Source organism: Neopsephotus bourkii, unplaced genomic scaffold (genome assembly GCF_033783945.1).
Source record: "Neopsephotus bourkii isolate Nb327-2 ecotype Australia unplaced genomic scaffold, CSIRO-AGI_Nbou_v1 NB_234, whole genome shotgun sequence".
Classification (NCBI taxonomy): Eukaryota; Metazoa; Chordata; class Aves; order Psittaciformes; family Psittacidae; genus Neopsephotus; species Neopsephotus bourkii.
Genome location: NW_026900744.1, coordinates 5,873,213 through 5,899,307, shown reverse-complemented (window position 1 = coordinate 5,899,307; position 26,095 = coordinate 5,873,213). Strand labels below are relative to the sequence as shown.

Here is a 26,095-nt window from a genome sequence, read left to right as displayed (position 1 = left end):
GCTGTATGCTGGCGTTAATAGGGCTACTGCTTTCTTTGGCACTTACTGGCTATTGTGGACAGACTTAGTAAGTGTTTGTGCTGTGCCAGCTGCTGTATGACAACAGGATGATTGTAATTACGGCACTTGGTGGTTTATGCATTTATACTATACATTTATTTAACTGTAGTTAGTAAGTATAAATATGAAACAGTACCTCAGTAAAAAAACCAGCCCCGTTTGTATTACATCTCACTAAACTATATCTGGAACAACTGTAGAGTCTGTAATTATTTGTCTTACACTTACATGCACAGTTGTAACGCCGCAGAGGGGAGCTTACTGCTGCATGAAGGAGCTTTAAGCCGCATTTAGTTGGAGCTTGGTAAAGTTTTCCCAAAGAACTTAATGACAGAAGAATTCATTGTGCTTTCATCTCTCCTTCTGTAACACACAGCCCAGCACTGCCTTTACAGAAGCAGTGTAGTAGCAAGTAATGGAATTAACATAGTTTAATATCCGTGTTGAGTTTTTGCCCTCACTTCACCGTTGATACTTATCTTAACCTTACTCACTCCCCACTGCAGGCATTTCATCCTACTTAATACTTCTTTCTTCCTTTTTGATGGTTTCTGTCCATAAAAATCTGCTGTTTCCCACTCAGTTACATAAGCGTTCCCGCTTTTCCCTCAGATAGCCAGTGCATGACCTGTCCTTCCTCTGCATTGCTGGTTTCCTCTTTCAGCTCTGGGACCACAATTGGTTATGTGATACTAATGTGTCTTAGCCTCCTTTAATAGCCTCATGTTTCTTTTTGAAGGCATGATTACCATAAATGATACTAATTCTGATCCTTTCTTTCCCTGTAAAGGAAACAGCAACAGTGTAAAAGTTCTAGGGCGGCAGCAGCAGTTGTAGGAAGCTGTCTGGAGGATGTGTTATCGTGCTGCCCTTGGATACCTCCAATCAGCGGTCATGAATGGAAGTTCTGGAAAGCATATCACCTCCACGGCAAAGTCCTTAAAAGGCTGCAGATGAATCCAAGTGCTGCTGTAGTAGCATAGATATTTCCTGTTTATTTCGGCTGTTTGGATGCAGGCCATGGGAGTAGAAGGCATTTCATTGTGAACAGAGGCTGGCTGCAAGACTCACCTGCATGTCCAACCTTCTGAGCACCTTTCAGACATGAGGAATTTGCTATTCCTCTTTCCCTTCAGGGATATTTTACATTTTGTGCCCTGATCATCCAACCAAAGCTAGCACTAGTCCCAGGCCATGGTAAGGTGACAGGTTACAGCTGCCATAAGTCTTCCAGTAGAAAAATATACCTGCCTAGCTATACGTGGAGTGTGGTCGTAATCCAGACGTGTTTACTTGTGGGTGAAGGCAAGTTTCAATAGGCTGAACCCTGTAACACATGTGCGTGAGCAGGGTGAGGACCTGCACTCTCCATTTCCACTGCCTGCCTTCTGTGGCCTTGACTCGTATTACGATAGAGACCATGGTGCACCTTCACAGATCTGTTAGGAGTACAGTTAGGGTCACCAGGATGAAGGATGAGTCTGAAAAGTGAACTGAGATATTAACATATTAGATGTGCAGTGGTTTCTATTTAGGAACTTTTGTTCAGAGAATCATTTTCTAACTCAGCCTCAAAACCTCGCTGCAGCAAACTGCTTTTCTGTAGCATAGCTATTTCCTTTATCGCCAAAGCTGCTCCAGTAAAGCAACGGGATTGCGTTTGTTTTCTCTTTGGAACAGGGGACATAGTCTCTAAATCGAAATCAGAATGACCCATGCATTCTTTCTCCCAGCTTTCATGTCGAATCATAATTGCTCAAATGGTGCATTTAGAATTTTGGCCCGAGCTCAGGCTTTCACTAGCCGCCTTTTTAAATCAGTCCCAGTGGCCAGCGGATACTGCGCAGCCCTACAAATGCATCTAAACATGCTGACTCCGAGGCTCCTTCTATTCTGAATGATCAGCCGTGCCATCTGTCTCTGTTTTGATTGGGGCTGGGCACATGTGTCCCAGCGAAACGCGGGCCAAAAGAGAGAGAGAAAAAGCCAGTGCCTGAATTCACTTCCCGCTTCTGTAAAGACATTGTTGGGTTTTGTGTTATAGAGGCGGAGGAGATATGAAAGCATAATGAATTCTTCTGTCGTTAAATTCTTCAGGGAATCTTTACCCAAGTCCCTACTAAATGCCCTGAAAACGCCTTCGTGCAGCAGTAAGCTCCCCTCAGTGTTATTGTGACAGTGCATGCAATGTAAGAGAAATAATTCCTCTGTAGGGAAAAAAAGAGACAACATTTTGGTTTGCATCAAGATGAAATTATTCAGAAGCAACTCTGAATTTGGCAAGCAAATGCCAGTATTAACAAGTTGTGCAAGCAAGTATAAAATAGAGGCGCTCATGACTGGGAGAGCATCATGTGTGTGTGCCCTTGCATGCACCCCACTCCAAATTCACAACTTAGAACACGGAAATTAGAATGGGGAACATTGCATTATTCATAACTTGGCAACCAGAAGCCAGGGCACTTTGCCAAAACAAACTATTCTCTATAATTACAGGTGAAGCAACATTCTTTAATATCTTACAATACAAAAACATACATTAATCAAGGAAAGAGGGCTCTTTTTTTTTTTCCTCGAGGACAATAAATTAGCATCCTTGCCAACTTCCTCAATACACGTGACAATGTTTTACAGGATTATAAGTCAGCCTTTTTAAAGAAGGTTAGTCTAAAACCAAATAAACCAAACAAATGAGATTTTTAGCTAAATAGAGGGGAAGTCGGCTCCTAAAACATTGATGTCTTGCCAGCAGATTTGCTTTTATCACTGGCACTCACGGACTGAGGGTCTAAACTTCACTTGGTGTGATTTGACACGGCTCTATTGCAAACAGCTTTGCTGGGCAGTTTTCTGCTGCTGGGGATCTGGCCCCTTCTGCTGCAGCCAGCTCATCCAGTGTAATAAAATCACAGTGCATCCTGCCAGTCCAGTAGCCCACATGTTCTGGGGGTGATTCACAGTCAATCTGCCACCAGTCCCTGACACTGGAATTCTTCTCAGAGACTTAACATCCTGAAAATGCTGTGTCTGCTTCCTTTTAAAGCCACCTGTAACTTTTCTTTTCAGAAGCTTCCTTATCCGTTTAAGCGTTTTACTTGTTAATAACAAACTATTTTTTTCAGCATTATGCTGTGTTCTTGCATTCCAGTAAGCGCAGAAGGCATTTGTGTCTTTATCTCCCACTGACTTCGGTGGTGCTCACCCACACCTGCCAAAATAAACTCCCCATATTGTCAGGTATAGCACTTGCTGCAGGTGGTACTTGTTGATTTAAAAAGGGGACAGATTCTTTTACCAGGTTGAAAACAGAAGCAGTTTTTATCCCGGAACACTTAGGGTTGTTTTCAGTGAGTGTTTAGAATTCAGGTAGCAGGGGAATTGCGTTGAAGGCAATGTACAAGTAAGAGCCAATGCAGCATCATCGTGCTCTGCCGTTCTGCAGCACTACCAGTGTCACAGAAGCTATGCACAGCATGTTACAGGCTAATAAAACATGGTCTCTTCTCTGAAAAAGTTGCCCTCTCACCCGAACATAAATTGGTTATGAGAGAAGGCTTGCAATTAAATGATTGAGCGCTGATGCTGGGGCCGTTTTTTGGATCATTTTATCAGGTTTAAAAGATTTGTGCCCCACGATGCAAGGACTGCAGTAGGCTTTCTCTTCTGCAGCATAGTAGTGGTTATGGTAATTGTTGTCTGTGGCCATGGTTGGATATGGCCAGGAGCAATTTCTCTGCTCCTGGAATCTTACTTTAGTTTGACTCTGTCTTCAAAGCATCGACCAGTCTGTTTCTAATATTTATGATATGTAAGCTGCTAGCGACCTGACCTCTGGCCCCGGTGCAGGGAAGAGGCATGTATGTTCTGCTGGGATCAGGTTCTTCACCTCAGACAAGGGAAAATAAAGGCTTTGTTTAAGAATGAAGACATCACTCTTGGGTTTATCAGCAGTACTGTAGGTTTTCCACTCTGTGTTTACAGGCATACGAAAACACAAATAAATACATGTGGAAGAGGGAAGAAGGTCAGAATATCAAGTGTCAAAAGTAGCCTGTGAAATTTTATTGGTGGTGCATTTAATCAGTGCTAAGCGTTTTTTACAAGGTACATACAAACAGTGGAATTGTAAAAATTTATGGAATGCTGTGTACAGTGTGGCCATTTATGAAGAAAGGGAAATTTATATCCAGTTGAAATAAACCAGAGGGGAGTGTTTTATGGAGACTTGTCAGCATCAGGGTACATGGAGAGAGATCTGGGTAAAGGGAGGATGGGGGCTCACAGATCTTTGAGGTGTTTCTCTGCTTCTTCAGTTTGCATCTTTCTGTGGCTCTCAGATACGCAGGATACTGGAGGCTGTAATAGTGTGGTGGATTGTTTTTTCTGCATAAAGAAAAGGGAACACAAGTGAACAGCTGCTACTGGTATCTCTGGTACAAGGCTCTTGCTCTTGGGCTCGTTCCAGTGCAACAGTTTCTTGAGTAGCCCTTGATATCCAGCTGGGAAGGGTTAACTGAAGCTGATCACTTTGACATCAGCATTTTTTGTTTCCTTTTCCGTCCAGTATTTTGTTGATGATAAAGCACAGACTTAGTCAATTGAGAGATTCCAGAGCTGCAGAATCAGAGATAATTTAATTAACGGAATTGCTTGTGATTGCCCACTGGGACAGCGGGTAGCAATTGCTCGATTTAATTTGGAGAAACAAAGATCACATGCATGCTAATGTTTAACAAATAACCAGTGTTTGGGTTAAAGTCTATTTTTCCTTTTGCAAAGAGGGGGGCAGCTGATTCCCAGGGGAATTTCCCGGGAGGTGACTGCTGACTAACAGCTCAAAGCTACAGATAGGTGCTTTTTCCTTACCCAGGGTATTCTTACGCCCTTCTTCTGGTCTTTTACCTGAACAAAGCACGGATTTGCTCAGGGGAGGAAAGTTTGTTCTTATTTTCAGTGCTCAGGGGGAGATGCTGCGAACAGTAGAACATGCATTTAGCACAAAGGCTGAAAATTAACACATGCTGTGTGCCCAGTTTCGCACACTTGCCTCTTGGTACCCACCTTCCTCAACTGTGACTGCCGAGTTGCTGAAGAGTTAACTGCAAAGTCCAGCAGGACCAAGCTTCCTCTGCAAGAAGCCAGCCCTTTATGCTCTTGCTCTTGTATAAATGTTCTTGCTCACACTCCCATTTGTGGTGATGTAGGTCCACAGCTTATAGAGCATGAATGTGCCCATTGATAGGTCCTCAGCCAGTTCAGGCATCAGTGAGGCCGCTCGCATGTTCTGGAACCCCAGAAGAGCAAGGGCTGGGGGTCCAGGCATTGCTCTTGGCAGCAGTTGTGCTCAGCAGGTCTCTGGAGGCTGATAAATGACGTTACCCAAACACGTCAAATCAGAGCGCTGAGGCACAAAATTGGTCAAAGAGTCCTTCTATATCCAGCATGAGGTCAAGGCAAAGCGGGGAGAGCAGGGCTGGCTGTGGAAGCCAGTTCCTTCTTCCCTGCAGTTCCCTCTGCCTCCCTTGGCAAGGTAAGTTGTACACAGCCTTACCCTGGCCATGGAGCTTGGCTTTCTGACCCTCACTCCACCCTGGCATTGCCCTGTAAAAACGCTGCCCGAGCTGGTTCCAGCTGCGTCCGGGCAAGCGCACATGAGGTGCGCACGGAAGAGGGAAGCCTGAGGGAGTTCCCAAGATTGCTGCTGCAGGAAGAGTTGCTCCTCAGCGATGCTTATCTTTAGGATACAAGCAGCAGGTTGACGGTAAAATGTTGCTAAATGGAATGGCATGTGTCCCAAGTGTGCTGGCCACCGCGGGAGCCAGACACATGGGAAGTGACTCTTGTCTTTATTCTATCCCTGGAGGTAGTTCCAGTTTCCTTTATTTACTAATGTTCTCCCTATTTCCCTTGACCTCATTTCCTCTGGCTTTTTGGAAGCAGCCATGCAATTATCATTCACTTTGGGTTGACCCTTGGCTGCCTTGTCCCTGCTTGCTGCTGCTCCAAGAGGCTTTTCTGAATTCTCAAGTGCAGAATACTCGCTTACAGCCAAAACCTCTGTTTTTTGAGGTAGGAGCTGCATCTTCAGCACTACTCTGTGCGTCAGGATTTGTCCTGAATGCACACTTGGCAGGGAGAACATGGAGTTTAAAGTCTGTCACAGCTGAGCTTTGATCAGCACTGGGAGATACTGCAGTGGCTAAAGCTCCTTCTCTTACCAATGCACCCCAGCCTTGTTAATAAATGTATATTTAACAATGTCTGGAGCGTATGAAGTGATAATAACTAAATCAATACCTCCCACATTGATTGTCCAGGATCCCTACAGCGTGACGCACGCAGCAGTGCGGTAATTTTCCAGCTAACTAGCACCCTGATCTACAGCCCTCCTATTGATTGGCCATTGTATCAGGCAGCCTCTGAGCATTATTGCTTATACCTTGATTCAGCCTCCTTTTCTGATTCATTCGTTTATTACTGGACAGGTACAATTATCTGGGAGACTTTCCGAAATTGGCCGATGGGGGTCAGCCATTTAGGCTTTTATAAACAAGCCATTTTCTATCTCCTCTGGTTGTTGCAGTGGCAAATTTTTCCTTTTCAAGCTTTGAGTGTTATTGGGGTGGGCTTGGGGATGAATATCCCTTCGCTTGGATCTGTTCACGGAATCAACTTTTCCCTTGCTGAGCCACCTGCCCTTCAGAGGAGGGATAGCTCCACAGATAGTAATAAGAGAATTCAGCAAGTGTTGCCCACCTGCTTTTGGCAGAATCCACACTCACTGCCTTTACACCTCCAGTGCCCTTACTCATGCTGGAAGAAGCGGATTCCAGAAAGTCAGCTGCAGCCTTCATCCAGCATCAGCTTGTTGATGGGCCAGACTGGAAGGGAAGCAATTTTCTCACTCAAGAATGGTCTTCAAGCTATAAATAAATAGTTCTGTTTCTTCCTTGGACAAAACTAACACCTTTTAGACTTTGAAAACACTAACAACTCTTCCTTGAGGGTGAGAACCCAAGCTGGGATGTGGTAATAATTTATACCAATGAGTAGGAGCAAGTGGGTGGTTCACAGCAGGGAGCACTGTCTGATACTGAAGCTCTTTCATTTCACTCCAAAGAATATTTATGGATATGCAGACTTGAATCCACAGTGTCCCTGTCCCCAGGCAATCCTCACCCACTGGTCTGTCAGGACATGTGCGTTTCTTTGCCTTTTTTGCAGCTTTAAAACCGTTACCATTTCACAGCAGCTGTCATTTGCAATGAGCCTCCTGATGAAGATCTTCCCACAGTTAACTCGTGCAGAGAGCGTCTGATGCGTGCAAGGGCAGGAGTGAACTTGGAGGAGCTCTGTAACACTGGTACTTAAACCAGACACACTCCTGCCGCTGCGGTTTCTTCTGAAGTGTCATAATTAGACAATCACTCAAGGTTTTTAACTAGTTCTGTTTCCAGAGCCTTGGGAGAAGCCAGCAGTCACCTCAAGGGAGATACCTCAGGTTCTTCCCTGCGTGCTGGCAATAAGTGACTAATGAACAAAGGAGTGAATGTATGCGTGCAGTAGGAGTACTGAGACTGCAGCTCACTTTATTAGTTGCAGTGATTCCACTAGACCTATGTTTTAGACACCTGTTGATGAATCATGCTCTAAAAAGGCAGAACATGTAGGTGCCGCTGTGGGTTATGCTGTGATTGATGCAGCTCCTGGTGGTGAGGGTATTTTGCAGGTTCTTCTGAGCTGGTTCAGCTTGGACAGACCTGAAGTTCACTGACTTACATGAAAATTGCTGGTTTGATTTTTCATAAGAGTGAAAGCTTTAATGTCAATACAATGCTCTAAACCTTTTCTGGGGAATGCTTGAGGGTCCCTCCCTGTCTGCACAGTAGAAATGGGGATTTTGCAGCATGCTGGAGTGACCCATCCTTGTCTGCATTGCTCCCTGCCTCATTTGCTAAGCGTTGCTGTCTGCCCTTGCTTTTAGGTTGGCAAGTTGCTCTTTGCACCAGCCTTGCAGAACCATGAAAATACACTTGTCTGCCCTCAGCACAGCACCTGTGTGACAAAAGAGATAATGCTGCCCATCAAAAATGACCCTAGGAAATGGGAAAGCAGAGATTGTAAAGCTGCTTTTATAGCCACCCCTTTGGCACAGTGTCCATTGCTTTGTTTTCTTCTTTTTTTCAGTGTTGGAGCCTAAAAAGCTAGGAGTTCCTGTAATATAAAAGGGTTGTGTTATCTTGTGTAATGAGCTGGTTTTGTGTTTTACAAGGTTGATGGCCAGCAAAGACATTTATTCTCTATGGGGAAGAGTAGCTCCTATTGTCTACAGAAAGTTATCTCACCAGCTTGAGAGCAATGTACAGAACTTTATCCAGAGCATTTCATCCTAGAGGAATCCTTAAGGGGGATAAGAGGCAAAAAACAAATCTGTTCCTTAAATACCTGTGTTTTGCAGAAACTTGCTCTTTGTGAAGCTGGCAACCCCAGCACCGTTGTGTTCTGTCATGATGCGTTTGGAAGTATTTAGTAGGACACCCCAAAGAATTCACACTGGGCTTTCCAGGAATTCTTCTGCACCCCAAGTTGGATGTATTAGTTGGGATGTTGCCGTTTCCTGTGCGGTACCTGTTACGGGATCCATTTCTCCCCAAACTCTTACCAGTCTTGTGTGCTCAGTGATGCTCACTCTCCATCATCTTTTGCAGAATTACAGAAGACTCGGCAGTGACAACATTTGAAGCGTTAAAGGCTCGTGTCCGTGAGTTAGAAAGGCAGCTTTCCCGTGGGGACCGTTATAAATGTCTCATTTGCATGGTGAGTAGCACTCCACTTGTGGTAATGAATCAGAAATGCCTTGGTATCTTTGCTAAGGAGGAGAGAGGCTTTTCTCCTTTTTTTGATAGAGTGGAGGAACTCACCTTTGTGCCTCTACACCAATCAGCTTTTTATATGAAGGTGCTGGGTTATTTTAGCAATTGAATTTGTATATGCATTACACTGTTCCACTGGTATTTGTAGCTGTCCGTTTGTATGAGGGGTAGAAAAGCCACAACTTGAGACAACTTACAGCCTTCCTATACAAAACTCCCAGGTAACAGCTTCCCCTTCCTGCATGTACAGATTTACATCCATAGGAGAGAGCAGAATCTGTGATCTGAGACTCACAATGTGATTTGGAAACAGGAACGTTGCTTGGGCGCTTAGAAGTTGTCGATGTCCTGCTTGCTCTGTGGTGATGCTGTGGCCTTCTTAAAGAAGAGCAGCAGCTCCCTCTGATGGTGTGAGCCTGTAAAGCTTCCCATCTCCTGTTAGGTTTTTATCCTGCTGATAGGAGAATATTCTGCTTGGTGGAGGCTCCCTCAGCAGCTTCAGGTTGATGCATGCTGCTCTCTCCCCCAGCTCACGACTTGTAGGTGTGGGAGCACAGTTCGTGTCTCAGGTTCAGCAGCTTGCTGCTGGTTTCCAGAGGTTTATTCATAATGATAGAAAATACTCAAGAGAAGGCCTGCCTACTGACATTGCAGCAGCACTCTTAGGATGCGGTTAAACTGTTCCTGCCAAATTAAGAGTTGTGGTAAGGATTAATCTTATCCTGTCACTGGTTTTTATATGCTCTGTGACCTTCTGATGAGGGTGATGGCAGGTGGCCACAGCACCTTCGGATGCTCCTGAGATAACTGTGCTGAGCCAGGTCACCACTTGAGTGGATTGTGGGCTTCCAACAGGAGTTCTGAGAAGTCAGAAAAAGGGACTGCAGGAGACTTTCTGCCTCTACTAGACAAACATTACAAAAATACAAACTTACATATTGCACAAGCTTACGTTTTTTAATACAAAATAGAAAGCAATGTTATCCCCAAAGAAGGACATTGTGATGGGGTTGGAAGCAAAGGATCAGTAGATTCCTTCTGTGGCAATAATCTCTTTGCTTCTTTTCTTCAGGACTCCTACACAATGCCCCTGACTTCCATTCAGTGCTGGCATGTGCACTGTGAAGAATGCTGGCTGCGGACTCTGGTGAGGCTCTTGGCTACTTTCTTGTTGTCTTGCAGGCTTTTTCCTCTCTTCTGGGATACTTTATTGTAAATCAGCACAGGGAAAGGTGCTTTTTGCTTTATTTTAAACTGAGTGCTGTGCATGCAGACTTCCCAAGCCTTACAGTCTAAACCCCATTCTAGCTTTGACTTAAATGAGTTTTGTTGAAGTCATCATGACCAAAGTGTAACCCTGCCCCTTGCTTGCTCCTCTGCTGCCGTGGGGACAGCCATTGCTCATGTAAGAGCTCTGTGCTGGGGACAACTGTGTCTTACAGTAGTTTCCTCTGGGACAGCCACGCAGAAAGGTGAGGTTGTGAGAAGGGAGGCCAAATCCACTGAGATTTCATGGAATGGGTAGCTTCTGAGAAACTTAATATTCCCCCTGAAGCAAAGGGAATCATCTTCAGGATACAAGATATGAAAGGGAGCTTTTATGAATATGAATCTGTATTTTTCATATTATTTGAAATAGCACTGTGCAGTTTTCAGGTGTATGCCATTCTGTTTCGAAGACTGGGGGCTGCCTTGAACATTGGATAGGTGACCCAGTGCAGTAGTAATTTACACATGTATTAAAGGAGATCAGGTTAAAATTTAGGACATTATTAAATGAAGTGTTTTCCTTTCCTGTGTTATAACTGTGGCCTTTATAATCAGCCCTTAATGTCCCCCGTGCAGCTGATTTTCAAGCTTTCATTTTGCCCAGGCTGGGGAGTGGAAAACAATCAGTTATGATTTATGTGTCTCCTGTTAGCAAGATGATACAGTGTTGGGTTGCAAAAAAAAATGCAAGGGAATGCCACTCCTAAAAACTGTTCCTGTAAGGCATTACAAAGTCTACTTTATAGAACACGTTGTGTGCTTGGAATTATGATTAAGCTGATCATACTCCTTTAAATCCTGCCTTTTAAAAGTCTTGTCCAAGAAAAGTTACCAGGATGGTGAAGTGCCTGTGGGCTTGAGTACTAATAGCAACTCAATAACTTGGCTATCCCTTGGGCTGTATTTTATAGCTCTTCAGCTACACCCCGTCACTATTTAGATTATACAAGCTTTTGTAAACATTTTAGCAGCATGTTATAAAAGACACATATGTGGATACGTAGCTGGGAGGTGTTTGGATGAATGTGTGCTCTGCCACCTTTGCTAAGTGAAGAGTAATCTTGTCCTTTAGCAGTGCTGTAGTAGAGGATAAAACACTGATTTCTGTCTCATTCTCTTTACTCTGAAGTCTTTGTCCTCTCCTCTTCCCACCAGCCTCAAGTCATCTTCTAAATCCATGGCAGCAATTTCAGGTTGTTCTTAGACTCAGAAGCAACTTAGTTCAACTTCAGTCCAGGCCCCTTTGTTTCATGTACTGTGGTTACTGCTGCTCATGGGGATGGGGAAATCCCATTCCAGGTACTCAGTGATTAGCATTTACCCTTGCAGGGGGGGGAGCCATCTCCTCTAGAATTCCCTACGGAAGGTGGGGATGGAGCTGGTTGTGTGCTCCCCGCATGCGGCTCTTCTGCCAACCAGGCAGGAGGGATGGGAATAGTCCAGCAAGACATCACATTAGGACTTGGCACTTGCATAGGGGAAGCAATTAATAAGTGGCTACTCATGTGTTCCCCAGCCCCAGCCTCTCCCTGCAGCCCCCAATTTATTAAAGCAGGCCTTTTCACAAGGCATGCTTGCACTCCCTCTCCCGTCTCAAAAAACATCTCCCAGCCTGTGTTCGCATGTTTCTAATGTAACCATTAAAATGTAGCCTGAAGACAGCAATAAAAACCCTGGAACGCCTTGGTGCTTTTGTGTCTTGATCAAAGTCAATGTGTGTAATCTCGTTAAGACTGCCCTCCTTCCCCCCTCCTTGTTTTTATGAATTTAATGGCATACAGCAGCTGGGCTCAGTGTTTAATGCTCACCAACCTGCATTGTTCTAATTAAGGTATCTCCTTTTATTTCGGGCACAAAAGAGACTCTTGTGTTTTTTAACAAGCGAGGAGCTGTGGGATAGTGTGTGTAATAATCGCCGCTGTTACCTTTCCCTGGGTATAAAGCTGGCTCCCTAGCGGGGGCAGGAGGAGGGAGCCTGCGCGTGCAGCACACATGGAAAGACTTGGCCGGGGAAAAGGGGCAACGTTTTTCTTGTGTTGTGCAATAAACAATTTGTTGGAGTTAATAGGAGCTGGGGCGGGTGGGTTGTGTCGGGCTTCCGGCCCCTTTTGAACGTTCTGGAGATCTGCCATCCCTGCTGCTGAAAAGTCCCCTTTCTCCTATGTGCCTGTGGTTTGTGTGCCCAGCCAAGATCTAATGTTAAATTAGAGTGTGAGTGTGTCTGAGAGAGAGAGAGAGGAAGGACCATGTATTGAACAGGGCCCTGGAACTGGAGGCTCAGAGTGCCTGGGAGCACTTCTAAACCTCTGCAGGGTATTGAAGACAGGGTGAAATTTGATGTGCACCTCTGTCTATAGACCAGAGGAGGTGAAGTGGGTTTTAAAAGATTTAAGCATTTTCTAGGATACAATTCTACAAGGATCTGAGCATCTCTGGTATACCCTGACTTCAGTGATGTCTAGGGCACTGATGAGGATTGGATCTTTAGAGCACTTGGGCTTTCTGAAGATGAAGCTTTTGGACTTTGGGCTCTTGATGTCCAGTTCCAAATTATAACTGTTCTGTTGCTAAGCGAGAGGGATAGATGTATTTAACCACTGACTCTACAAATGTTTGCTGGGCTCTCTAGCTTTGGCACCATTATATTAGAGCTGAGTGCATCAAACTGGCTTCAAGTTGTGGGGGTTGAAACATTCACCAGAGGAGACTCCATCTCTGTCTCCTGTTGGTGTGTTGGATTAACATGAAGGAAAGGCTAGGGCTGCAGAAAGGAGCCCTGGAGATGGCTTAAGAGAACTGAGGTCTTGGTGCCTACTGAGTTAGACTGCACCTCAGTGCTGTGGAGAAAGGGAGGAGCCATCCCTTCACCCAGAATCAGGTCATGATGAGTTTAATGGTTTTCTCTCCTTCCACTTGCTATGTGAGCAGAACTGTACTCCCTGAGGGCTTCAGTCCAGGGGCCACAGGTTAAAGATGTGCTGTACACTGTATACACTGTGGGCAGCTCTGTAGTTGTATGCAAAACAGAGAATGGAGGAAGCAGAGGGATACAAGAAGGTGTTGCTTGATGCCATGTAGTTGTGCCTAGGTTCCCAGGAAATCCTGGGTTTGTCTGCTGGTTTTGTATTGCTGTGTCAAATCTCACCAGTGAGCTTGCTACTCCCTGCTTGCTGGTTGTCTGGGCACTCAACATGGTGGTACTTTTCATTCATCCTTCCTGCGTGCAGAGATCTAGTTGACATCTTCAAGGAACATGGAAACTGGGATATAAGCCTGGAATGACTTCCCTCTGATCCCTTTTGGAAAGTCCTGAAAACATGTGCAGGCTCTTCCAAGACAGGAGAGGGAATGGTGCTGCAGGAAGGAAGCTCAGCCTGGGCAGCAGGAGGTGGGATTCATTTCCCTGGATGTCAGCCCCCCTAGCAGCAGGTATCTATCCTCTGTGGGTTGTTGGACTGCAGCCCTGAGTCCCTGGGTGATGGGGGATGAATCTCCCTCTGGTAGAGGTTTATCTGACTCTTCTCCATCCTTCCCATTAACTTGAGAGGGATCTTCAGCTACCTGAGATTCATATTTTCCTTCTCCTGGGAAGAGTGCTCTGACAGTGGACACAGGCAATCTGCTGCAGTGCTTTGCTGGAGAGGTTTGAAGCCTCCATCCTTGGAGGTGTGTGAGAACAGGTTTGCTGCGTGTCCGTCAGCAGTAATTCAGGTTGAGGTGATCTTGCTGGGGAATGGGTCAGTGAGTTCTTGATGTCCCTCTGAGCTATAGTTCTGTGATCTCCCAAACCCTGGTGTCCTTCCTTATGAAGTAAATAGCATTCAAAGCTAAGTCAATGATGGAGCTGTTAGTGGGTGCAAGCAGGCAGGGGCTGAAAGAGGGCAGGTTTATTTGGGCAGATGCCATTTGCTGAGTTTTCCCCATCACCTGTACTGGATCCAGCATTTCCTGTGTGTATTTGCTGACCTCAGGCTTGTGCTTGCCTGTCTTGGGCCTATTTGAAAATGACAACTGCCAGAGCAGGAAAATACCACTTCTAAAAAGCCTTCTTCACAGGGAATGTGCTTCCAGGGGATCCATCGATAGATGTGCATGCTCTGCAGTTGACACATTTATATCTTTGGTAGATTACTGCATTCTTAGCCTCATCGCTTTTTCTGGGCTATAATAATGTATGTCCCATGTGGGCTGGAGCAGGTCTGTAAGAACAGTGCACATTACAGAGCAGTCTTTCTGGGGTTTCCTTAGTGCTTCCAGCAACATAGGGACCTTTGGATCAGCGGCTGCATGGACAGTGCTGTGCTCGATCCTTCACTATGTTTCTATCTGCTATGAGGTTACCCAGTTATTTATTAACATACTTCAGCTTTGGCCTCCCAACAACCTGTGGGGGTGATCGCCACCCTTTTGGGGGGGTCTCTGTGATAAAGATTGCTCTCCTGGTTGCTTTAACCCTGATGACCGGTAGAAACCCCACAATGGCAGTGAATGGCTGCTTCTCTGGGAATTAGTATTTGCAGAGAAGCAGCTGCCACTTCATGTGGAGACAGGGGAGGGAGAGGGGCTGTTGCCTCTGTTGGGAATTGGATCTTGGAGTTCGGTTCTCCTCCTAGCAGAAGCTGGCTCTTAGTTTGGGTCTCTCCTGACACCTTTTAGAGGTTTTCCTACCTCTAAGCTAGGCAAGCTTTAAGCCTAGGTTTGATGGTAGCACTGTGTAGGCAAAGTTGCTCTGTGTGTGTCTCTTTATTCCCTGTGCCTGGTAGTATATTCAGCTTGGAAATGGCCCATTTTTAGGACCCACAGGACAGCAGGAAGTGCCTAAATCCTTCCTTTTGAGTTTTCTTGTTTTAGCCAGTTTATAGCAGACGTCACACCATTTCTTAGTTTTTAAGAGGCAACTTTAAGACAAACTCCTCCAATCCTTCCTGGCACCATCTGAGCCCTAACAACTTCTCAACATCTCAGCTCTCGTTAATGTATTTTTCAAACTAGGACCCCAAGTGATTAGCCTGTATTGTAGATCAATCACTTGCCAAATTTTAATTAAGAAAGGAGAAGAAAAAAAATAAACTCCATCCTGGTTTCCAGCCCCTTTGCATTGCTTTGTAGCAGCCCTGGAGCAAACTTCTTGCAGCAGAGTTTTATAAACCCCTCAAAACTGGGGTTTATAATGGAAAAGCTGAGGTGGCCTTTACTCCAGCACACGCAGCTATAACACATCAAGGCTTTTCCATGAAGCCATGATGAAAGGAGCAGAAGGACCTGGAAAAAAAAAGAAGAAAGAAAGAAATGGCCGACAGGTGGGACTTATTATTCCACAGCATTTTTATTTCAAGGGAAAAGTTTAGTAACCCCAGCTGGCAGGTGAGCAGTGGGGGAGCAAAAGCTTTTTCATTGTGCCTGTGCCAGCATGTGTGTGTGTACAAGCTTATGTGCCTCTCTACAAGACAGGAGAGCTTAAACGCTCATGCCAATAAATGCTGCACACCTACACCGAAAAGTCAGATGTAAGGAACGAAGTTCTAAGCAATTTCAATGTAAAAAGGACTAAAAAAAAAACCAGGACTTAGTTCTCAATTTAACACACATGCTTATGTGTGCAGGGGATGACAGTTTTATTTAAAAGGGGGGAAAAAGAGAAAAGAGAAAGGCTTCCCCAAGGGTCCAAAGTCATTATTTTTGCTTGAACTGTTTAATACCAAGCATAAGTACTAGGGAGACCCGGAGACCCAAGCCCAGCATGCCTTGTGCAGTCAGCCTGCACAGCATCCGGGCCAGGCTGCTGAAGAGCTCTAGGATGCCATTGTTCTCTCCAATGTACGCAGGCTTCAGAGCTCGAGAAGAGCTGCTCTTCCCACGTACAGGTGAAGCAACATCCACCACTGCCCTAAATCAGTCTGTGATCATGAAGCTTCTGGAGAAAATGGGTCAGGCTACACGTGGTTGGGTTCTGCTTTCTGGCACGGTTGAAAACATGGCCCTGGCTGCACATGTGCAGCTCTCAGCCTTAGATGGGAGAGTGGGTCTCCCTACAGCTGTCAGCGTGTGATGTAGAAAGCAAACCTCCAGGACAGAGATCCCGGGGTCTGGCAGGGCAAATCCACTCATGTTTCCTTCCCTGTGGTGTGAAGGAATTACACACCTGATCTTACTTTGCCATGGAAGAGAGAGCAAAGCTGCAGTGGTTTAATCAGGCTTGTTCTGCCATCCTGTGGGCTGAGTGTGGAGCACTTGTGCTTACAGCAAGCACCTGCACAGCCTTTGGAGAGACTTTCCAGGAGCCTGTCCTTCCAGAATTTCCCATCAGGAGGTCTCTGATATGTGTTAGCGAGGTTGCCCTTGCAGCGGCCCACATACACATGCCTGTGGCTGGCTTAGTTCACTCCAGATCCCAGAAGGGAGCACGGGATGCAGTGAGATGGCAGCACTGAGGTTTGGATTTAGAAGGAATTAACTCAAGGGGGAGCTCCTCCCCACGCACCAACAGACAAACATCTCCAGCTTCAGCAGAGCTAAAAGGGAATAACTACTGCAGTGCTGTTCAGCATTGCACAGGAGCACTGAGGAACAGGGGGGCAGCAAGCAGCCTTCGAGGCGTTTGATGGGTCAGGAGGCTGGTCTTGCAGAAGGTACCTCTCTCCCCAGTGCACTGTCCAGAGGAGAGGCTCCAGCTACTTGGTTGGATGCTTTGCTGCCTCTTGCCATTAAGCTGTGCCTGTCTAGGGAAGGAGAGCATGGACACAGATGTGTGCAGGAGTCACATCTGGAATGCCTTAAAGTCCCCATGCACACTTCATGTCAGGGCTCGCACGGGCAGCTGCCAGCTGCTGCCCCTTTGACAACGCGGTGTGAATTAATCCCTCAGCACCTCCCTGCCACTTCCCTTGGGACACTTCAGCTACAGAGATGATCTGAAGATGCCAACCAGATGCAACAGGCACTTCTGAGGACTCCATGGCAATGCAGGCCTGAGCAGGGAGTCAACTGAAACAGGCTGGTTTGTGACATTTGAATCCAGCTCAGTGAGCCCCTCCTGGGCAGTGTTGCTATGTAGCCTGACCCACAGTGGTTTTAAATGTGGCAGAAGGGGCAGGTGGGTAGGTTTTTCTGTCCTACCTGTTGTAACTGCTGCAGGAAGTTTTCACTGGGACATTGAGGGACAGAGAGCTTGTCCTTATCTAATGCAGCTTTGGATCTCCAATCCAAAACTCTGGACTTAAGCAGGAGCAGAGGGGCTTGTTATATAAACAGGCTCTGTTAAAGTCCAGTGCAGTCAGTCTTCAGTTTCATCGGGCTTTTAAGCCTTTCTTTCCCACTGTGGTTTGTGCTTGCTCTTCCCAGAATCCAGCACTCAGCGAAGACTGGTGCATGGGGTTGCCCAGTGCATTGCACAGGCACAGGGAGTGCTTCCTGCCCCAGAATGCTGCAAATCTAAATAGGCACAGTAGTTAGAGGATGGAATAGGTCCCAGACCTGGAAGGATGTGCCCATAGGCATCAGCACCACAGCGAGGTGCACTATCCATCACCCTGAGAGTGATGTCAGATGTGTCTTGGGTGTCTGTTATGTGTTTAATTCAACTCTAGTTCAACAGGACTTCATGCATGGTTATTTTAGATCTTAGGTGCAAGCATCTGTGGTTCCAGCATGTGTCAGAGCAGCAGCTCAGCCACGAGCAGCAAAGGGTTTCAAATGAGAGCCTGATTGCTCAGAAGTCCAAAGCTTGAGGAGCAGCAAGCATGCAAAGTACGTGTCTACCAGGAACAATGGGAGCAGGGTTCAAGGCTGGCTGGTCTGCAGGGGCTTTTTGATAGTACTCAGTAGTGCAGAGCAAACGTGACTTGCACCTCTTTGGAGCTGCATCCTTGTGAATTACTTGCACCTGTGTCAATTCTCTGATCTGGGATTATCTCCTCCAGATCCTCCTGAATCCGAGCAGCTTCCAGGGGAGAAAGCCCCTGTCCTGTCTCTGCAGGTGTTGTCACAGAGCAGAGAGGACCTTTCCTAAAGATGCTTGCCTTTTGTAAGCAGTGGTGCTAGGGATGTACCAAGGTGCAGACAGCAGTGCCAAAGCAGCATGGCACATCATAGTCCTGCCCTGCCACTCCATCCATGTCCTGCAAGCTGCCCACTCACTGCTGCAGGTACTGAAACAAGCCCTGCTAAAGAGCAGCACTGAACTGAATGGCTGCAGTTCTGTCAGTGAGAGCCCACAAGCTCTCTCACATCATGCTGCATCCCTGGCAGCTCTCTTGTCACACCGGGCACTGGGTGTTAGCTGCTGGGAGGGCCTGTCTGACAGCAGTGAGCAAACTCGGGGTGCTCAGACAGAGCCTGCGCTCAGTTGTGTGCAGAGGGAGGTTGTGTTGATGCTGTGGTCAGTGTTGAAAGCCAGGACATCCCAGTTCCCTGTGCTGGTGCTGTAGGTGGGAGGCTGCCTTGCAGCAGAGCCATCTTTCTGTCATTTTTCTCATCAACTGTCTGTCACATCTGCCAATCTAATGATGACCGGCTTGGGTTGACCCCGATTCTGAGGCTTATTAACACTCTTTTGCTGTCAGGCTCGGTGACAGATGGCACATCAGCCCTTGGTTTATTTCATGTCGGCTGCCCATTTCCTCACCCAGCTCACATCACAGCTTGATGGTTGTAGCTCACCTTGGCAGAGCACTCATCTCCACAGCACCTCTGTGAGCTGAGAGGGGACTGGATGGGGTTCCCTTCATGCCAGCAGCTCTGGGTTTGAGGCAGCCCCCTGGTGTGCTGCCTCAAAGGGGTGGTCTATCCCCACCATGCACTTCTTCCTTCTGGGTTGGGTTTCTGCCTGCTCAGTGACCTGAATTGGCTCAGTGAGGGCTGTAGGTAAGCAAGGGAAGCGGAAAGGAGCAGCTCTCCCAGAAGCCAGCAGTGATGGCACAGCAGGACATGGGGCTCAGGGTGATCCATCTGCAATGGCTTCTCTCCCAGGGCTCTTGTGTTGAGGACTGCAGTGGGATGAGGGGCTTGCGGAGTAGGGAAGAAAGGCACTGGGGCTTCTCCTTCTCACAGCTTGTACCTGCTGCTGGGAGAACATGGTCCTCTTGGAGGGGAAGTGGAATGGCCTCACTGCTCCTGTGCTGCACCCCTTGAGGTCCCAGGCCAAGGGCAGGCTCACGCAGGTTGTCCTTCACTCTCTCACACCGTTCATCTCATCTGCCGGTTGCAGGGTGCCAAGAAGCTCTGTCCCCAGTGCAACACCATCACGTCTCCCGGAGACCTCCGGCGCATCTACTTATGAAGGACCCAGCGGGAGGGCAGGCCCCAGCTACTCGGCTCAGCTCATCCATCACACCAAGGGGGAGAGGAACGACAGCAACAAAAAAAGAGACGTTTTAAACTTCAGAGAAGACGAAAGGTTACAAACAAAGCAGAGACTCCAGGCACGGACTCGAGGATGCAGGAGCAGTGGGCCCGCGTGTTGAGACCTCCTTCAGCACCCGCAGCGGGCAAAACCAAACCCTTCGTTGTGAAGCCCCCTTTTTTAAGTACCAGTATTCCCCATCACCCGTCCCCTGGAGCTGGCTTTGCATCGCGGATGGCTCGTGAGCCCTCCTTTGGACTGTGGTGTTGACCACTCTGCCCCCAGGAGACCTGGGGACAAGGGACCCTTGCCAGGAAGATGTTAAATAACCTGTAACTTGTGTTCTTCGTTCAGTTTCGTTCTGGTTTTGTTTTTATTTGGTTCGGTTTGGGTTTTGGTTTGGTTCCGTTTTGGTTTTTTGTGGTGTTCTAGTGATAAAGGAAAAAGTTTAAAGGAAAAAAAAACCCCACACCCAGGCAGAAATGAAGCACATGTAATATAGATTATATATGTTTACAATGTTGTGTATAAATGGGATAGACTCAAACATTACATACTAATAAGTTTCCCTTTCTGGTTTGGTTTTTTTTTTGGGTTGTATTTTTTTTAAAGAAGAAGAAAAAAAAAATGAGCAGAGAACATTAAACCCATATTTTTCTTGGTTCAGCAAAGTTTTGGCATTAAAGTCATTAGTTTAAACAAAGTATATATATACATATATATAATATAAATGGTTTAATGTTCTGTGGTGTATATTTCCTCATTCAGATATGAAGTTAACAGCTTTTAGTAATGGCTGTAGCATTGCCCATAACTTACAGAACTTATGGGGAGTAGAGGAGGTGGATTTTTGTCATTAGTTGTAGCTAATGGGGCTATTTATAATAGAATCGTTATCCCCGGAAAGACACGGCTTTTAACTCCTCGCCAGGGGACCGGGCAGGGCGGGGGGATCTGCCTCAGCCCCCTTTGCCTTTCCCAGCTGGAGAAGGAGCAAATGGTGTGGAGCTGGAGCCCCTCGTGCCTCCCCCAAGGCCGTAGCCCCTTCCCCTGCCCCTGCCTGGCTTTGCTTTGCTGCTCCCTGTGCCAAGGCAGGATGCTGGGAAGCGATGGGCACAGGGAGGGATGGAGGGGTCTGAGCGATGGCTCTGTTGGTGGCTTGGCTGAGAGGGGCTCGGCCGGTGCCCTCGGTGCCCTGGCAGCCAGCACTGCAGAGCCAGCCCCTGGCTTCTCACAGGTCTCTCCTCCTCCAGCCTGTGTTTGCAAAGGGGGTTTTGGCGCTGAGAGCCAGCCCTGCCTCGTCCCCAGTTCTTCCCAGCTGAGATGCTTAAAGCTGGGGCCAGAGGTTCCCTGCAGCCCCAGGTTCTGCCACGCGGTCCCTCATGCTTGTCCCTGTGTCCCCCGTCCTCAGCCTTAACCAAAGCTGCCATCTGGCCTGTTGTTTTGTTGGGTTTTGTTTTATCTCCAGGACCGAGGCAACAGATTCTGATCCATTTCCCAAGGTGAACGCATGCCCTGTGTGCTGACTGCTCCCAGCCCCAGCTTCCCGGGCAGCCATGGGGTGCCAGCTCCCCAAAGCCAGAAGACAGGGAGATGGAGAAGCTCATCTGCTCCACTCCCGCTGAGTCTTTCCAAGCACATCCAGTGGCTGGGGCATTTTAAGACAGTCCAGAGCCAGCAGTGGATGAGGGGTTTGGAGCTGGGCACCGCTGTGCTGATGGGGTGTTTCCAGAGAGGGAAGGGATGGGGAGGTAGGATGCCTGGAGTCATAGTCCCATTGCCACTTCTCTGCCCTGAGCTTGGTGCTGTTTTGCAGAGAACAACTGCTGTCCTCGGCATCTCCCAAGTGATTCCAGAAGGATCCCACTGCACCCAAACCAAATTGAAGGAGCTGTATTTATAAACACCTCAGCAAATGCAGCAGTTCCCAATTGAGATGCATCTGGGTGTCCACACTCACAGCAGCACGGTGGCCTCTGAGACCAGAGCTGCAGCCTCCCCTCCCTGGGGGCACATCCCTGTGGAGTGCCTGGGGACCAGAGGAAGCCGGGGCACTCCCATAGGGTCCTGCCTCCCCATGGGCAGGGGAAGGGGCTGCAGCGATGGGTAACCCTCCAGCCAGCAGCACTGGGGATGGGGAAGGGCAGGGACAGAGAACTTTGGGTTTATAAAGGTGGGAGGGAAGCTTTGGGAGGGTATGGCTGGGCTGTGAGTGCTGGATTTGGAGAGGGTGCAGTGGGTTTGAGAGGCAGGATACCCCATCCTAACCCTTCATTAGGAATAGGCCAGCCTTTGTGTCGTGGACCAGCCGTGTGCTCTATGTACATATGTGTAAAGCCACATGTAACTCATCATTGGTCCTTGGTTTTGGGGGTTATATTTTTGTTGCTTTCTTTGGTTTCATTGTAAAGCCATCCCCTGTTTTCAAAGGGGGGCTGCAGGGGGAAGGCTGGGGAGAGAGGTTGGTCACAGGCATCGCCCCTTCCCCTCTTCTGGAATGAGTTGAAATGATCTGAAAAAGACCTATTGGGGTTACCTATCTTTGCCCAAAGAATCCCAGTTGCACAAAGCGATATTCCAGTGTGTCAATGATTGTGTGTCAGTGTATATTATACAAAAAGGTACTTGTCACTCCCGTTTGTAAACTACATTTGACATTAATTAAACAAGTATAAATCTTCTCAGGCGCTTTCTGCCTTTCTGTGTTTCCCTTTGCAGGCGAGAGGCAGCTGAGGAGACACAAGCCCTGGATGTTGGCAATATCCCAAAGGAGAGCCCCAGTCCTATTTGGGATGCAGGGACAGATGCAGCGGCAGAACCCCCTCCAGACCCCACCATGGATGGTGCCGTAGTGCCAGGAGGGCAGGGTGAAGGGCACACCTCAGGGGACACCCCAGTAATGAAGTCTCATCAGCTGCATTAGCTGGGGGCCGGAGGCGCCCAGCCCCAACAGATCTATACGTCCTGCATTAGGGGCCACCGCCGCAGTATAGGGTTACCCCCAACAACAGGCACTGGGAGGCTGCGGGGACGGGGCTGGCGCCGATGCTTTTGGTTTACAAACATTCAGCAGATGGGTCGATGGGGTGGTTTGAACACATCCCCCCTCCGTGGCTGCATGCACAGCAATGGGGTGCTGGGAGTCCCCTGGAGCGGGACATCAGGGACCTCTTCCCATCTGCAGGGGGAAAGATGGGGAAAGGGGTGGATTTGGCTGCTGCTTTGGCTGGCAGGGAGCAAGCAGAGCATCGCAGCCCATGGGAGGCCTGAGGGCAGGGTGAGAGGCAGGAACCCACCCTCCTCCCCTGCACCCGCCCCGCAGCAGGCTGCTAATATTTTATTTAGGATATCTTTAGGAAGCGGAGGCCCGTGATGTATCGGAGGTATTGAGAAAATGCTAATGTGTAATAGCGTGTGTCAGGGGCCTCGTTCATCACCCGGCGCCGCCTTCTGGGGGATCCATATCTAATTAACAGTAATGAATGAGGGAGCCCACCTAATGACAGCCCGCCAGTTTGTTATGGAAATGAGGCAATCCCATTAGGCAAAACACTTAATTAAACAAACTGCTCCGAGTGGAGGCTGGAGCAGGATGGGCCCAGGCCCTTTGGGGGAACTGGGGGGGGGGGGGCTGGTATCCAGCCCCCCATATGCCAGGTGGGGGGACACAGAGGCTTCTGCAGCCCCATAGTGCCCATGATCAACCCAGCAGCAGCAGGCTTGGGGAGCCAAGGGGGACCCACTGGTGGGGGCTCCAGCTGGGGAGGTGGCAGCAGGGAGGTTTACATCCCCCCCCCCACCTCATCTCTCTGCACATCGATGGGCACAGAGGCGGCAGAGGCCAAACACAGATTTCCAATCACATGTGTGTACTTGGCTCCTGCTCTATTGACATTGAAGCAAGAAGGGCTCAAGGTTAATTCCTTATCAATACCCTATTGTCAGCTCATTCATCACCCAGGGAGGGCAGGGGCTGCCCAAGCTCTCCCTGCTCCAGCCCCCATAGGTTTGGGAGGGTGACCAAGGATGCTGTGCACAGCTCTGCCCACCCCAGCCCTGCCTGGGCCGCCCATCTCTGGCCTTCGGTGCTGGGGTGGGCTTCCAGCCATGTGAGGATGTAGAGATGAGGGGTTGTGGGCTCAAGTTCAAGGGCAGTGGGATGGGAGAATGCTGTGCAGGCAGAGTGAGCCCCTGCCCTGGGCTGGGTGCAGGAGCTGTGCATAGGAGCTGCCCTGGAGGGTTCAGATAGTGCCTGTGGCTCCCATTTGTGCTGTTGTGTTCCCTAACTGGCCCCCAAGCCCCAGCCCCGTGTGCTGTGGGGTCCTACCAGCCTTCCTAGAGAGCATTGCTAAGCTCAGCTCCCTTGCCAGGGCTTGGGGGCTACAGGGGACCCGAAGGAGCTCCACAGTCCCGATTTGTGGGGTTTCGAGAAGTTGGACCATGGTCTGTAACCACAGTATTGTATGGATTTGCTTTGAAGAATAGCTAGCCCTCTCTGTGCGATGGACAGGGAAGGTGCAACCTGACCTCCTGATGTGGGAAGAGCAGGAACACTGTTCCTGACATCAAGATTCCAGTTTTACGTTCAGTTGAAGCTAAGGAACAGGATCTAAGTATAACTTGCCAGGGCGTGCAGCTCCAGGGCCTGTTGCTGTTCTCTGTTAGCTCACCCTTTCCCCTCCTCGCCATCAGTTTGCTCTTGCTGGTCTTTTCCCTTGCCTTACGAGGGGCCTTTCTCGCAGGAGGTGCTCCCAGGCACACACAGGTTGGGGTCTCCTCAGGTGGGAATCTCCCCACGCAGGAAGGAGAGCTGCTGCTGCCACCTCGTGGAACGCTGCTCTGCCCGGATCAAACGCCCCAGCCTGATGGCTGCTGTGGCCACCCCCTACCAGCTCTGGCCTCCATCACCTCCATGGGGATGGAAACCAGGCTCATGCCTCCCCCCTTTTCCTTCTGGCAAGCAGCAGATGGAGCTGGGTTGCTTGGGTCCGTTCTGGCCATTCACGTTTCTCCATCACTGGCAGAGCTACTTCTGCAACATCCCAACACAAAGATGGGAGCTCAGCCCGGTCACAGTTTCCTGCCCCAACACACAAAAGGCAGCAGCAGACTCGGTTTAAACAACACCTTTATTAGGCACAGGTTAGTCTTTGCTCAAGGGGCTGCTCTGAATTAGCTGTGCTGCAAGATGCTCCCTCCTGCTCCAGAATGTGACCCCTGGCTGGGCTGGATCATGCCCCTGCTCTGCACCAGTCCCCACCGCAGCCTCTCCCAGTGCCATGGGCCACCCTGGCTACACAGGCACCCCCCAGCAGAGATTGCTCATGCCATATCCTGCTCCCATCCCACAAGGCAAACCCAGGGATGCAGCATTTTTCCTCCCAAAGACCACATCTGAAATAAATACCCTCCCATAGCTCCTCTCAGATATTTACTTGGATTTACCAGGATATCCCAACCTTTGGCTTTCAGTGTTTGGGCTGAAGCTCTTTAGGAACCCAGGCTGCATCAAACTGTGACAGTTTAGCAAGGATTAAACATTTGAAGCTGGATTTTTTAAATCCAGTAGTGCTTGGATCAGTTCTTGGCCATGTGCCTTCAGGCTCCAAGTTATTAACCTTCTGTTTTAAATAACAAGCAACAGAAATAGAGGGCAGAAAGGGGAGGGTGAGCATACATACTGTATAGGCAAGAAGAAGGTGATGTATCAGACAGCACCTTTAACACACTGCTCATAAGCATAATTAAAACTGGCTGGGACACAGAAAACGAAACCCACCCAGAAGGTTGATGCTGATGGTGCCTCTGTACATCACTGGCTTGCTGGAGAAGTCCCTGCTCTTAGAGAGGTGTGTGCACTGACTAACCCTGAACTCCAAGTCAATTTTGAGCAGTGGAAATGCCCATGAGCAAGCTCCTGCCTGTAAAGCCCAGGGCACCTCCAACTGCAGAGCTCCAGCACCTGCTCCCTGCCTGCTGCTATGGAAAGTGGGCAGCTGGAGCAAAGCTGTACTGAATTAGGGAAGCAGTAATCCCATGGTGGGGAGGTGAATGTGGAGCTGACACTGGTGAGGCTCTTCCCAGAGGGAACCTCATCATCCTGTTGCACAGGGACAGAGGGTTTAGCTCCAGCTCCTGCCAGCCATGCTCTGCAACAGCCCAAGTCCTTAAACAGAAGTTCCAACACCCACAGCAATAAACAGGAACAGCAGATTCCCAGCCCAGCACAACTGCATTAATCCAGAGGCGTATGTTATGGAGTGTTTAACTGTTCTGTAAATACTGAACCCATAGAAACCAGCATGAGGGCAAGTGCTACTTAAATAACCTTTTATCACCTCTGCTCCCTAAGAGTTTTCCCAGTGCCACAAATGGGCTGGATGCTTAGCAGACACAGCCCAGATCCCTGGGAAGGCAGGCAGAGCACAACTCAAGAGTTACAGCACAGCCAGCACAAACCAAGGGCCTGCTTTAAAAAGCTGTGAGATCTCTGATGAGCGTTCTGGGCATAGGGGACCATGCCTGGATTTTTCAGGCCCAAACTCCAGGGGGT

The 26,095-nt window shown here is 48.4% G+C and overlaps 1 protein-coding gene across 8 annotated transcripts in view; it reads left to right on the top strand.

Annotated features, from left to right (window-relative positions):
- Positions 1–20,286, top strand: part of RNF220 (ring finger protein 220) — a 225,369-nt gene extending 205,083 nt beyond the window's left edge. For all 8 annotated transcript variants that reach the window (XM_061345004.1, XM_061344998.1, XM_061345005.1 and 5 more), the window contains 3 exons: positions 8,769–8,877; positions 10,006–10,080; positions 19,408–20,286. In XM_061345004.1, the coding sequence (XP_061200988.1) occupies positions 8,769–8,877; positions 10,006–10,080; positions 19,408–19,479 (256 nt within the window). In that variant the 3' untranslated portion in view covers positions 19,480–20,286. The remainder of the gene's footprint in view (positions 1–8,768; positions 8,878–10,005; positions 10,081–19,407) is intronic.
- Positions 20,287–26,095: the final 5,809 nt, after the last annotated feature.